Here is a 15,209-nt window from a genome sequence, read left to right on the forward strand (position 1 = left end):
TGAAAACAGAACTCTTTCTGCAGCGAAATTCAGACAGGAACTGCGAAGGTCTGAAAACGAGGCTCTGTTCTCAGATCAGTTTAAAGCTCTGTATGTATCCTATGGGTCGACATGAACTGCACCCGCCTTCCCCTGGATGTCAGTAACCAATGAGAATTGGAATGAGTTTCTACGTAGATCTCAGACCTTATAAAAGGCCATGGCATGGGGGGTGCGCTCCTTTCGACGTTCGTCAAGACGCAATGGAGGACCTCAGGATGGCATGCTCAAAAGCTCTCGTTATAGGCCTAAGATATATCCGTCTGTGATTTAATTCGATATAGGTGTTAGAAACATCATAACGAAGTTATTTTAAACCGAGTTATATCAGTTTATGCAAGTAATTGCTATTTTCGGAATTTCCTTAGTATTGCGTTTTGAGGATTTGGGCATGTCTGCGCCACATAGCTATTGTTAGCTGCTAGTTCCAAAGTTGAAGACGACGTTTTACAACCGAGCAACGATTCTTTTGGACAAAGGACAACTTGCCCAAGATTCTGATGGAAGCTCGTCCAAAAGTAAGAGCTATTTATGATGTTATCCGTATTTATGTGGAAAAATGTAAATGATTAGTCCGCCATTAATTGCGGCACTAGTCTGGCTGTAACGCACACTGTATGTCTAGTAACGTTAATTTTAAAAATCTAACTCAGCGGTTGCATTAATAACTAATGCATCTTTCATTTGCTGTCCAACCTGTATTTTTTAGTCAAGTTTACGATTATTTATCGATTAGATTAGGTGCCTCTCCAAGATGGCGCCGGCCAGAATGCATGAACTGTTTGCTACTGATCACATTGTATAACCACGATTTGTGCTGCTAAATATGCAAATTTTCGAACAAAACCTATATGCATTGTGTAATATGATGTTACAGGACTGTCATCTGATGAAGTATATCAAGGTTAGTCCAATTATATATCTTTTGCTGGATTGTTACGATCGCTAACATTTGCTGCTGGTAAATGCGGTTGTGTTTCTGCTATTGTGGTAAGCTAATATAATGCTATATTGTGTTTTCGCTGTAAAACACTTAAAAAAATCTGACATATTGGCTGGATTCACAAGATGTTGGCGTTCATTTGCTGTACGCTGTGTATTTTTCAGAAATGTTTATGATGAGTAATTAGGTATTTGACGTGTGGTTCTCTGTAATTATTCTGCCTGCATCGACGCTATTTCAGATTGCAGCTGCAATGTAGAACTGTGATTTATACCTGAAATATGCACATTTTTCTAACAAAACATATGCTATACAAAAATATGTTATCAGATGCGGGATGCGTAGCAAGTAGAAGATATAGAATGCTTGCCACCAACAAAATGTTGAATACTTGGGGCATAAAATCATCGAAGTTCTGCAGATTTTGTTGTGAGATACAGAATCAATAGACCATTTATTTTGGTATTGCCCTCTGGTAGCCTGTTTCTGGTCTCAGGTTCAGGAATGGCTGAAAATGCATAGCATTTATCTAAAATTGACCCTAGAATAGTACTGTTAGGAGATATGAAAGACCGGGTCAGTCAATTACTAATATACTAATACTCTTCGTAAAACTATTAATCTTCAATTCGCAATCTGTGGATTCTATTCGATTAGATAGATTGTAGTTGTACGTTGAAAATCACAGCATAGTTGAAAGATATATGTTGCGTAGAATTCCGAAGAGGGTGAGCCAGCACGATACAAAAATGAAGATAGTGAAGATGGGGGCTGATTGGGCACAGTACTGAGTGTGGATGATCAAATACTTATGTCATGCAATAAAATGCAAATTAATTACTTAAAAATCATACAATGTGATTTTCTGGATTTTTGTTTTAGATTCCGCCTCTCACAGTTGAAGTGTACCTATGATAAAAATGACAGACCTCTACATGCTTTGTAAGTAGGAAAACCTGCAAAATCGGCAGTGTATCAAATACTTGTTCTCCCCACTGTATACAGTTGGCATTGCTGTTATGATTTTAGTTGTCCTTGATTTTTTTCTTGCATTGTTGCTTGTTGTTTTCTTTTGTAATTTTCTTTTTTCTCTTTGGTTCATTTTCTTGGTTGTTGATGCATTGGGGTGTTCTTGGGGGTGGGGAATGGAATTAATTGTAATTTATTATTATTTCTTTCTTCTTGGGGTGGGACTGTGGGATGGGTCTCGGATGGTTGCGGGACAGCTATTGGGGAACTGTGGGCGGATCTTGGAGGGTTCGGGTCCCCATTTTTTTTTTGCCTGGTAGATCTGTCGACGTGCCCTTGCCAGGGGCATTGACCCAGGATGCTTCGGTGTGTCATTCTGAATGGGAGTCTGTTGGATGACTGGTGTGGTGTAGTTGTTGACCGGCTTCACTGCAAGTATATTGTATGTTTTGGATATTCAATTTAAAAAAGATATATATAAAAAAAGATATATACTGTATATAAAATACTGTTTTGTGTTTCTCGTTGCTTTTCAAGTCTTGTGCTATCACTCTCTTAGGAACCAGAAGGAGAAAGTTGAAATGGAAGAAGTCAACAGCTCCAGTGGACATGTTATTATCAGTGTTCTATGAGAAATGGAAATACGATTGTCTATGGTGTGATTGTAGAACAGAGGCCATTACTCTCTGAGTTTGTAAACCTCACTGTGAATGTTAATTGTTCGATTTTTTTTGTTGTTGTCATTGTTTGTACATTTTTAAGTAATTTCCAAGTTTATGCAATGTTGAACAGTATTGTTAGGTTCTTATTTTTCAGAGTAAATAACTCACGGACACTAAAGAAGCTTTAACCAAGTTTAATCTTCCCAAAGGTTCTGTACAACTGTAATCAGACAACCCAACATTTGTCCCATCCAGATATTTATATCCTACTTAAGACACTCCCTCACTCCAATCCTTACAGTTTATGCCCAACAGTAAGAAGGTAACCAGATACTTCAACTGTCACGTTCTGACCATAGTTCTTGTGTGTTTTGCTTGTTTTAGTGTTGGTCAGGACGTGAGCTGGGTGGGCATTCTATGTTGTGTGTCTAGTTTGTCTGTTTCTATGTTTGGCCTAATATGGTTCTCAATCAGAGGCAGGTGTTTTGTGTTGTCTCTGATTGGGAATCATATATAGGTGGCTTGTTGTGTGTTGGGATTTTGTGGGTGGTTGTTTCCTATCCTTGTGTTTTCTCTGCACCAGATAGGGCTGTATTGGTTTGCCACATTTTGTTATTTTTGTATCGTTGTAACGTGTTCACTGTTTTCGTTTTATAAACATGTTGAGCATGGCTACGCTGCGTTGTTGGTCGGATCCTGTTACAGAATCCTCTCTTTCTCGTGAAGAGAGGGAAGGGCTGCCGTTACGAAGAACACACGCGAATTCTCGGACCAAGCAGCGTAGCAATGGGCAGAGCAGCGGCAGCAGCAGGCGGTGCAGGAGGAATGGACTTGGGAAGAGGTGTTGGACGGAAAGGGTTGCTAAACATGGAGGAGATCTGGCTGGTAAGGATCGCCCTTCCATGGGAAAGGTGGGAGGCAGCTAGGAGAGCGGAAAGCAGCCGCGAAGGGGACGGTGTTATGAGGGAACATTGGCTGGCCAGGAAGCCCGAGAAACAACCCCAAAATTGTATTGGGGGGGGGGGCTAAAGTGGAGTGTGGCGAAGTCAGGTAGGAGACCTGCGCCAACTTCCGGGTTTATATCGTTTGAGGAGGCAAGAGTACGGGCCAGACACCGTGTTATGCGGAAGACGCACGGTGGGTCTCTCTGTACGTATGTATAGCCGCGGTGCGGTACGCCCAGCTCCACGTATCGGCCGGCTAGAGTGGGCATCGAGCCAGGTGCATGAAGCCGGTCACTACATAGCTGGTCTCCAGTACGTCTCCTCGGGCCGGTGTACATGGCACAAGCCTTACGCATGGGTGTCCCTGGTTCTGCAGCACAGCCCAGTGCGGGGCTATTCCACTCGCCGCACTGGCCTGGCTACGGGGAGCATTAACCAGGTAAGGTTGGGCAGGCTCGCTGCTTAAGACTCTGTACGCCTTCACGGTCCGGTATAATGCCGGCGCACTCCTCGCCAGCCCAGTCCGACCACAGTGCTACACCACACCACAGGCTTCCTGTGCGTCTCCAGAAACTCTGTTTCCTCCTCCACGCACTCTCCCTGTGGTGCGTGTCTCCCAGCCCGGTACCACCAGTTCCGGCTACCCGTACGCACCAAGCTTAGCTGTGGTATTCCAGAGCCTGTAACCTCTGTTCCTTCTCCCCGACTTCGCCTTGAGGTGGCGTGCCCTCAGCGGTACGCACCAGTGGCGTGTACCCACGCCGACAGTGGTTATAGTGGCGCTCTCGGAGAGTCCAGTGTGCCCTGTTTCGCTCCCGCCTGCGCTTGAGGTGCGTGTCTAAAAACGCGTCCGAACCAGTTTCCGGCAACACGCACGCAGGCCTAACTGTGCGCTCAGCAGGTCTGGAGGCTGGCCTGCCTGCCCAGTCGCGTCTGGAGCTTGCTTGCTGCCCAGCGACGGTGAGCTGCTTGCCTGCCCAGCGCCATCTGAGCCATTCCGTCTGCCCAGCGCATTTGCATCGCGTCTGCCCAGCCCATCTGAGCCATCGTCTGCAGCGCCAATCTGTAGCTATCCTTCTGTGCCAGCGCCATCTGAGCTGCCCTCCAGTCATGAGCTGCCTGCCAGTCATGAGCTGCCTCGCATAGGTGCCCTTCCAGCTGCTCATAGTCTGTCTACCTCTCTGCTCCTGAGCTACCTCCTTCTTGTCCTTAAAGCTACCTCTCGTTCGGAGCTTTTCTTCTCAGTCTGATGGGGCCTTTTGTGATGGTTCCTTAGGCCAAGGTCGAGCGGCGAGGGTTTTCTGCCACTCAAGAAGGTCGCTAAGGAGGGGGACAAGACAATGTGGAGTTGGTGTCCTCGTCCTGTGGCCAGGCCGGAGCCGCCACCCGTCGCGGACAGATGCCGCACCCAGTGAACCCTCGTCCTAGAGTTTAGTGGGGTGCGCACCTCAGGCAGGGGGGTTGACTGTCACGTTCTGCCTATAGTTCGTTTGTGTGTTTTGGCTTGTTTTAGTGTCTGGTCAGGGGTGAGCTGGGTGGGCATTCTATGTTGTGTGTCTAGTTTGTCTGTTTCTATGTTTGGCCTAATATGGTTCTCAATCAGAGGCAGGTGTTTTGTGTTGTCTCTGATTGGGAATCATATATAGGTGGCTTGTTGTGTGTTGGGATTTTGTGTGTGGTTGTTTCCTGTCTTTGTGTTTTCTCTGCACCAGATAGGGCTGTATTGGTTTGCACATTTTGTTATTTTGTATCGTTGTAAGTGTTCACTGTTTCGTTTTATTAACTTCTTGGAACTATAGGGGGTGCTGTTCCGCATTAGCATATTTGGGTCTCCAAATTAAACTGCCTCGTGCTAAATTCTTGATCGTACAATATGCATATTATTGTTATTAATTGGATAGAAAACACCTTCTAGTTTCTATAGAAGTTGGAATTTTGTCTCTGAGTGGTACAGAACATATCTACAGCACTTTTCATGACAGGGTTCAGATTTCAGAAATTTTTACCCCTGATCTGGAGTCTGTTTTTAAGGCGACAGTGGAATGCTATGAAGAAACCGACACTGCCTACGTTCCTCTCTGGGTGTCTGTACGTCATCACGTTTTGAATGGAATCGATTGGACAATCACAGCCATTATAAAAGACCAAAATGTATAGGGACCTCCTTTCTCGTCGCGCGCCTGAAGCGTGAAGGACATCGGACTTGCCTCGTTCCAATATCGTTTTACCAGCAATATTTCTCCGGTCATGTTTTCAGTCGTTATAGTTGTTAAAAACATCATAATGTAGTTATAATTTGAACCGTTTTATAGCATTTATATCCGTTTAGTGCGATTTTAGGAATTTCTTTGTTGTGCACTCTGAAACTTTGGACACGTTTTGGGGTCCGTTCGATCGTTAGTGGATATTTTCGAAGGACAGAGGACATCTATCGACCAAAAGACGTTTGTAACATAGAAAGGATACATTGCCAAGAATCTGATGGAAGAACAGCTCAAAGTAAGCAATATTTAATATGATAATCGTTTTTCTGTCGAAATATTTTAAACGCATATTTCGCCATTTTGTTTGGTATAGCTTCACTTGGCGAACCCTGTATTGAAAAGTAAGGATAATTTTTAAAAATGTAAATCAGCGGTTGCATTAAGAACTAATTTGTCTTTCGATTCCTGTCAACCTGTATTTTTAGTCAAGTATATGATTAGTTTTCGATTAAACTAGATCACTCTGAAAGCTGACGTTCCTCATTTTGAGGCTGTGAGTTGTGACTATTTCCATTGTATAACAACGGTTTTGTATGGCTAAATATGCACCTTTTCGAACAACCTGTATATGTATGTTGTAAAATGATGTTACAGGAGTGTCATCGGAAGAATTCTGAGAAGGTTAGTGAAAAAATTAATATATTTTGGCGGTGATTACGTTATAGCGCTCTTTGGCTGGAATCGATGCTCTGGTAACGTTTGCACATGTGGTATGCTAACTTATCGATTTATTGTGTTTTCGCTGAAAACGCTTAGAAAATCTGAAATATGGTCTGAAATCACAGAACTGGGTCTTTCCCATTGCTATGCTTTGTCTATTTTTATGAAATGTTTTATGATGAGTAAATTGGTCATACACGTTGCTCTATCTAGTAATTCTAGTCGATTTGTGATGGTCGGTGCAATTGTAAACTGTGATTTCTACCTGAATAATGCACTTTTTTCTAACAAAAACTATCCTATACCATGAATATGTTATCAGACTGTCATCTGAAGAGGTTTTTTCTTGGTTAGTGGCTATCAATATCTTAGTTGAGCCGAATTGGTGATAGCACCTGAAGGAGTAAGAACTACGATGGAGTTAGAATAGTGGTGTACATTTTTGGCCTAACGGTGTTTTAGCTAATAGATTTACATATTTTGTCTTCCCTGTAAAACATTTTAAAAATCTGAAATGGTGGCTTTATTCACAAGATCTGTATCTTTCATCTGGTGTCTTGGACTTGTMATTTAATGATATTTAGATGCTACTATCTACTTGTGAAGCTATGCTAGCTATGCTAATCAGTGTGTGGGGGGTGGGGGGTGCTCCCGGATCCGGGTTTCTGAGGCAGTAGAGGTTTATTAAACATGTTGAGCACTGGCTACGCTGCGTGTTGGTCCGATCCCTGTTACACCCTCTTCTTGTGAAGAGAGGGAAGGCTGCCATTACATCAACATAATCCCTGATTGCCTTTTTCCTCATGCTGTGCTCCTTCGACTATGCCATCAGATGGGAGAGCTCTGGGCAACACCAGCCAGTCAGATAATGACAAACTACAAGGTGGAGATGCATCCAACAAGCGCAAATGCCGTCCAGCCACCGGTGTAGAAAATGTAAACATTCCTTTCTGCGTTTTCCCCAGTTTCTTACGTAGGCTGGTGACCTGCATGATCAAGGAAGCCATCTCAAGCCAAGCCTATAATCCTTGGCAATTGCATTGGGACTCCAAGTGATCCGGTTTGTCCCGAAACAAAGCATAATAGATACAGCGCTGGAACCATGAATTTATTTCTCCAGATAAACAGGGCTCCATTGCAAAACTCATCTGGTACTAACTTCGTTAGCTTGATGGCTAGCAGCTTAGCGTCTCTGTCAAGCAGGCTTCAACCTTTCTGTTAAGAGGGATTCCGGGACAAGAAATAGCGGTCCTAGCTGTTAAAGCTAACCGAGTTGCGGAATCCACGCAAAAATAAGTTCTTTATTCGTATATAATGAATAGCGGTTATTTTAATAAAAAATTACAAACTGAGTGTTTTCCAGTTAAACCTGATCCATCAAATGGTGAGAGAGGGAGAGAAAGGTGGGAAGTGGAAGACAGAGAGATGGAGAGAGAAACACAGCGGTGCAAATATACTTAGACTTGAGTATTTCAATAACTCTTCTCTTCCAACTTGTTAGGCTACCTACGGGGGAAGGATATCCAGCCACACAGGAGGGTGTTTTTTTACCAAGGAGGAGAAGGAGGCCGTGCTGACCAAGATGCATGCTGGCCATTTCGGAGTGAAGCGCATAAATGCCAAAATCCACCAACGCTTCTTCTGATGGGGAATTGTCAAGGAGGTGAACAGCTGGGCAAGTTAAATAACCTTTTGTTTATCAATCACATTCTATTATATCTGAAATTATTATGATTTCAATTAATGTCATATCAGAGAGCACACAATGTTTCAATTTGTCACTTTTTGCTTAAAGGTCAGTACCCTGTATAGCATGACAGAAGTTTGAGAGGGCGAAGACTGTGGCGCCGGAGTTGAAGGCCATCAAAGTTGTTTCACCATGGCACATGATCGGTAAGTGTCCCAATTCAAATTCTGCCCGATAAGTTTTGTAAGGGTTTCTTTATTTGACCACAGCAGAGTTCAATATTATAGCGTGTGTGTGTCAGTATCCTTACAAATATGAAAATCTGCATACTGTATGACACCAATACGGGTAAGAATAAAGTAATCATTTCTCTAACACTTTAAATGTTAGGGGTGGACCTCATTGGACCCTTCACGAAATCCAGGAATGGCAACAGCTGGTGTCTGCCCGCGACAAATCACTTTATCAAGTGGGTGGAGGCAATACCCATTAAGGTCAGTAAAGGAAGAGAACATGCTTAACTCTAAATTCCATACTGTAACCTATTAAAAAGGGTACATAAAACGAAAAATAGATTTTCGTTTTGTATGATACCCATCAAGGACGAGACTCGCACCCCGTCCTTCCATCTCGCTCTTTCCCCTTTCATCCTTCCTTCCCACCCTGCCTCCTTTCACCCAGCTTTGAGCATTTCATTCCTCGTTCCCTCCCTCCACACAGCTCTATGCATCAACCTCTCCTTCCTTCCTTCCTTCCTTCCTTCCTTCCTTCCTTCCTTCCAGACATATTTCAGGATCTTACATTGTCAATAGATATCGCTTTCCTACCCCCTCCTCCAGATTTGGTGAATGGACCAATCAGACCCTCAAGACTGTCATGGGCAAGTTCCTTGATTGGTACCAGGAAGGGTGGGAGAACAACCTGAAGGTAATTCTCTTTGCACACAACAGCAGCATCCAGGCCGAGTACGGACGGGTTAACAATACAATTGTATATACAATTATTGCAAACACTAGTCTTTCAAATTTGTGATTGACTTCGTGTTGTTTGTCTTGCTATTTTTGGATAAGGTACTTTCAGATCACTGAAACCCCACATGATGTGGTGGAAGTTGTCGAACCAGATCAGAACATCATCTACAGCTTCTCTTAGAGCAAGAGAACTTTCTTAGCAGATATCATACTGGGCACATATGTGAGATACACAGATAAACTAAAAACACTAGCACTGCAAACACTTAGAACAAAGAGAGCAGCAGTGCCTGGACTTTGTAGTCTCCCTCTTCAAGTCCCCCTTCTGAGACTGGCTGCCTATTGAGAACAAGTGACAGGCAGAATTCCACACACCGGAATTCAGTATTTTAGTCTGATTGCCATGTAAGTGCACAACAAATCTGTGAAAATAAATGAATGACACAACTGTATCAAAAACTATCGAAGTTGATGTATTAAAATCTTAAATCTTGCCAGGTTGATTTTCACAGCTGTTTCACAAGGTGTTCATTGTTGTAAAGTATCCTGTGATGGTATTTATTTGTTCCACATTATTCATTGTTGTATCCTAGGACCTAACAGATACATATATGAGCTATGCGAGATAGGATAAATTAATAAGGAAATCATATTATTTTAGTGTAGCTAAGGGCAGGTTAAAATAAAAACATGACAACCAGACAAGCCAGTGTATGAATCAAACGGATTTGCATATGAATGGAGTGGAAATTAGCTGACTTCGTGTTCTGTATGGTAAGTAACAATGTGTCAAGCAGATTACACATTTTCTTTGACATTTCTGAAACGTAGCAATGTTTAAGACATGGACTTCATGTTGAATGTTAACAAGGTACTCAAAAGTAGTTTGAATTAATGTTTGCATTTTATTAGCTAAACATAACCTTGTTAAAACAGCAAAATTGTCACGGAAATCAGCCTTGTTTGCATAGCGATGGTGAAAATAACGTAATTTAGGCTGTAATGTAATGATCTCCAAAATTGAGCACAAACTTCAATTGTGAAAATGCTGTGCCACTTCCAGCACGCGTTTACTGTGAACTCTGAGGCTGCACCTGCTTTAAGTTACAGTTTTATCAGTGGCCAAGTAGGCTCCTGTGGCTATTTGATCATAATGTAAGCCTACCAGAGTGGCCTACCATTAAAAACGATGGAGAAAATGCATCCCACAATATTTTACATGGAAATAGCTGTTCTATCATTCAGCCTACAGTAGCGGCCAATGTGTGGTGTTCAATGTAGGCCTACTTTTGAAAAAAACATGCAGGTCTTGACATGAATCTGTTTATCCACTTGTCCTTTAGACAAGGTGACTGAAAATGTTGTGTTTGATGGAAGAAACCACTTTACAAAATAAAATGTATTATTCCCATACTATTATTACAGAGAATTAGACAAATTATGCTACCCTCTGCCTATTGGCTATTTAACTTGTTCAATCCTGTCCCAAAATACAACCCTGCCCCTTTAAGACAAGAAAAGCTCTTTACCTGACTCTCTTTTCAAAGATGTCTATAAATGTACACGTTTTGTGCTCTTGTAGGAAGCAATCACTTCCCTATTGCTGACTACAAACAATCTATAACTTGGCTAGTAGCTCACTGACTAACAAAGGATATGAACACAATGTGCACACTTGGCTACATGCAGCTTTCACTTCGATCTCAAAACAAGCATCTACTCACGACCGCTCATGCTGTAAACACAGTCCAGTTCAACGTAAATGGCACAGATCCATATATGGCAATGGTCTATTTGCATATAGGACTAGTGTAGCTCTGATTGTTTATGCCGCACTGGTCTGTGTAGAGTACAGGCTGAGTTTCTGCCTACAAAATCTTTTGCATAGTGTGTTTTGTTTCGGTATGTTGCCTTAAAAGTGGCTAATATTGTGTTGATTTGATCATAATTGCCACAGTAAAGGGAAACGTTGATAGTGTTAACAGGGAAAACTCTAGAACAGTGGTCACCAACCTTTTTTAAGTCAAGATCACTTTCTGAATCAAAACGAAAGCTGACATTTACCGCTCAGAGTTTTTTTTACATGAGTTAAGTAAGCCTATGCAACATTAACCAATTAAAAACAGTACTGCAGCAATGAGGTTTGTGCAGTAAGCTATAGGTCCAATACATTATCACCTTATATTGGCTTTGCTTAAATTCCCTTGCAAATGCATTGTTGTTCAGTCATTTAAAACGTTTGAGGTAGGCTAAATGATCACATCGGTAATAGACCCGTTGTTGTATTACTTGTGAGGCACAGCGGAGTGAGCATACATTTATATAATTAGGTTTTTATTTTACTGGGCTGATGGTGCCTGCATCTGATGGTCAGTATAAGCGAAAGGAAAGAGAAGCAGACTGAGGGTCTGCCTCTCAACATCCCTCCGCTCTCCCTTTCCTCCACTGACACTGACAAAAATGGGACACCATCTTCCAGCTGATGGCGAAACTCGGGTCGCAATGCATTATTTCTGCCTCATGCACAAATTCATGTTGTTGCTCTTATGAACAGAGAAACTGAAATAGTCTGTCGATACGCTTTCCTACTCATTCATTACTGCTGCTGTGCTAGTTGTAGCGCTGAGTGGAAATAGGAAGAACGCGCCTTTTAAGGCTTATTAAAATGTTGAATACAAAGTGCTGACAGTGCTGAGTAAGAACTTAAACATTAACTCATAAAAACAGTAGCTCTGCCTGGTTGAACTCATAACAATTGCATCACGGCCTGGTATGGGAACTCTCTGCATCATCTGACCGTAGGGCGCTACAGAGGGTAGTGCGTATGGTCCAGTACATCAATGGGGCCAAACTTCCTGCCATCCAGGACCTATATACTAGGCGGTGTCAGAGGAAGGCCCCAAAAATTGTCAAAGAATCCAGTCACTCAAGTCATAGACTGTTCTCTCTGCTACTGCACGGCAAGCGGTACCGAAGTCTAGGACCAAAAGACTCCTTAACAGCTTCTACCGGCAAGCCATAAGACTGCTGAACAATTATCAAATGGCCACAAGGCTTTATCGTTGGGGTTTTTACAGAAATGTTTGCCGATCGACAGGTAAGGCCTTGTAGATCGACCGGTTGGTGACCACTGCTCTAGAAAGTTGAGTGAAGTTCAATCTCGTGCTTCTCTCGGTGGGCACTCAGTTTAGAGGTTACATTAGTGGCAACTAACATATTAGCCAAAATCGATGTATCTTTTTGGGAATACGTCACAACGTCTTCTAAACTGCTCTGGTGACAAACACACTTTTTACCTTGTCTCCATTCATCCACATGGCTGCTGGCTGCACTTTGCTACCAGTATAGCCCAACCGGCTAGCAGATGGCGCTATTATTCCTTTTACATCATTTGTCATCTGCATCCAACTGGAATGTGCCCAGCTGGCTATAAACTATGAAATCACACTGTTACACCATAGAGTTCTAGATTAAAATGAGCATGGTCCAACACCTACCTGCTTTCCCATAGAAGCACATACGCCCATCGAAACAGCAGTTTATGGCCTCACATTTGGCACCAGTGATGTCAGGAAGTCCACATTGCACCCTGTCGTTGCCCTCAACATCACAGGTCTGCTTTGGGCCTTGGTGTATCGGGCCAGTGGGTAACCTAGGCGCCTGAGGTGGTTGGGCAGGCTTCTGATGAAGGAGTTGGGCAGGAGTCTGAGGACGGGGTTGGGCGGAAGTCTGAAGACGGTGTTGGGCGGGAGTCTGAGGATGGGGTTGGGTGGGCCTCTGAGGAAGGGGCTGGGCGGGCTTCTGAGGAAGGGGCTGGGCGGACCACTGAGGAAGGGGTTGGGCGGTCCTCTGAGGAAGGGGCTGGGCGGGCAACTGAGGAAGGGCTTGGGTGGGCCACTGAGGAAGGGTTTGGCTGGCCAGTGAGGAAGGGTTGGGCAGGCCACAGAGGAAGGGATGGTCTGGCACTGAGGAAGGGGTTGGGTGGACCACTGAGGAAGGGTTGGGTGGGCCACTGAGGAGGGGGTTGGGCTGACCTCTCTGGAAGGGTTGGGCAGGCCACTGAGGAAGGTTGGCGGGCCTCTGAGGAAGGGTTGGGCGGGCTCTGAGAAGGGTTGGCGGGCCTCTGAGGAAGGGTTGGCGGGCCTCTGAAAAAGGGTTGGTCAGGCTTCTGAGGAAGGGGTTGGGCAGGCCTCTGGGAAGGGGTTGGACATGCCACTGAGGAAGGGGTTGGCAGGCTTCTGAGGAAGGGTTGGTCAGCTTCTGAGAAAGGTTGGGCAGGCCTCTGGGGAAGGGTTGGACATGCCACTGAGTAAGGGTTGGCTGGCCTCTGGGAAGGGTTGGGTGGGCCTCTGAGGAAGGGTTGGACAGGCAACTGAGAAGGGTTTGGACAGGCCTCTGAGGTAGGGGTTGGGCAGGCCACTGAGAAAGGGGTTGGGCAGGCCACTGAGTAAGGGGTTGGCCAGGCATCTGAGGAAGGGGTTGGGCAGTCCGCTGAGGAATGGGTTGGGCAGGCATCTGAGGAAGGGTTGGGCAGTCCGCTGAGGAAGGGGTTGGCAGTCCACTGAGGAAGGGTTGGGCAGGCCTCTGAGGAAGGGTTGGGCAGCCACGAGGAAGGGTTGGGTAGGCTCTGAGGAAGGGTTGGGCAGGCGTCTGAGGAAAGGTTGGGTAGTCCGCTGAGGAAGGGGTTGGGTAGCCTCTGAGGAAGGGGTTGGTAGGCCACGGAGGAAGGTTGGGTAGCATCTGAGGAAGGGTTGGGTAGTCCGCTGAGAAGGGTTGGTAGTCCACGAGGAAGGGTTGGGTAGTCCACCGAGGAAGGGGTTGGTAGGCCCTGAGGAAGGGTTGGGTAGGCATCTGAGGAAGGGGTTGGGTAGCCCGCTGAGGAAGGGTTGGTAGTCCACCGAGGAAGGGGTTGGGTAGGCCATAGAGGAAGGGGTTGGGTAGGCCTCTGAGGAAGGGTTGGTCAGGCATCTGAGAAGGGTTTGGGCAGGCCACTGAGGAAGGAGTTGGGTAGCCGCTAGAGAAGAGGTATGGTTGGTAGTCCGCTGAGGAAGGGTTGGGTGAGGCCTCTGAGGAAGGGTGGTAGTCCGCTGAGGAGGGTTGGAGGCCACGGAGGAATGGGTGGGCAGGCCTTCTTGAGGAAGTTGGGAGGCTTGAGAGGTGGTAGGCCACGAGGGAATGGGTGGGCAGGCCACAGAGGAAGGGTTGGGTAGGCCTATGAGAAGGGTTGGGTAGGCCTCTGAAGAAGGGATTGGCAGGCCATGGAGGAAGGGGTTGGCGGGCCTCTGAGAAGGGTTGGGCAGGCATCTGAGGAAGGGGTTGGGCAGGCCACTGAGGAAGGTGTTGGGTAGGCCGCTGAGGAAGGGGTTGGGTAGGCCTCTGAGGAAGGGGTTGGGTAGGGCTCTGAGGAGGGTTGGGTAGAAATCTGAGGAAGGGGTTGGGTAGCCTCTGAGGAAGGGTTGGTAGGCTCTGGAAGGTGGTAGGCTTCTGAGGAAGGGGTTGGGTAGGCCTCTGAGGAAGGGGTTGGGTAGGCCTCTGAGGAAGGGGTTGGGCAGGCCACTGAGGAAGGGGTTGGGCAGGCCACTGAGGAAGGGGTTGGATAGTCCACTGAGGAAGGGGTTGGGCAGGCTTCTGAAGAAGGGGTTGGACAGGCGTCTGAGGAAGGAGTTGAGCAGGCTCCTGAGGAAGCGGTTGGGAAGGCCACGTCGGTAGTGTTTTCTGTCCCTTCACAGATTGAGCGTCACACAGACCGATAAGCATGGCCACTGCCATGAAGCAAACTGGACTCCACCTCATCGCGATGGCTTCACGACAAGAAGTGATCGTCAATATTCACTGGATACTCTGAGGAGGATGAAGGAGTTGTGGCCACTTTTATAATGGATGGAGCGTTATTTACTTATTATAAACCTGCCCCCTCCTTATTTGACTGTTCCTTTTATGAGGAGTCAAGGTTTTAGCCAATCGAATTCCCTGGATAATGGTCCTTTAGTAGCACAGTATTCAAAACAGTTGTGTAACATTTGCTAACATCCAACATTTTGGTCATGGCCTTGAGAAAGGTCTTCGTGAC

At 45.3% G+C, this 15,209-nt stretch overlaps 1 protein-coding gene across 1 annotated transcript in view; it reads right to left on the reverse strand.

Annotated features, from left to right (window-relative positions):
• LOC111961012 (zona pellucida sperm-binding protein 4-like) overlaps positions 1–14,932 on the reverse strand; it is a 65,688-nt gene extending 50,756 nt beyond the window's left edge. The window contains exons 1-2 of the mRNA XM_023983149.2: positions 14,634–14,932; positions 12,637–13,019 (exon numbers count right to left, since the gene is read on the reverse strand). Coding sequence (XP_023838917.1) covers positions 12,637–13,019; positions 14,634–14,932 — 682 coding nt within the window. The remainder of the gene's footprint in view (positions 1–12,636; positions 13,020–14,633) is intronic.
• Positions 14,933–15,209: the final 277 nt, after the last annotated feature.

The sequence above is a fragment of the Salvelinus sp. IW2-2015 genome, linkage group LG4q.1:29 (assembly GCF_002910315.2).
Source record: "Salvelinus sp. IW2-2015 linkage group LG4q.1:29, ASM291031v2, whole genome shotgun sequence".
Taxonomy (NCBI): domain Eukaryota; kingdom Metazoa; phylum Chordata; class Actinopteri; order Salmoniformes; family Salmonidae; genus Salvelinus; species Salvelinus sp. IW2-2015.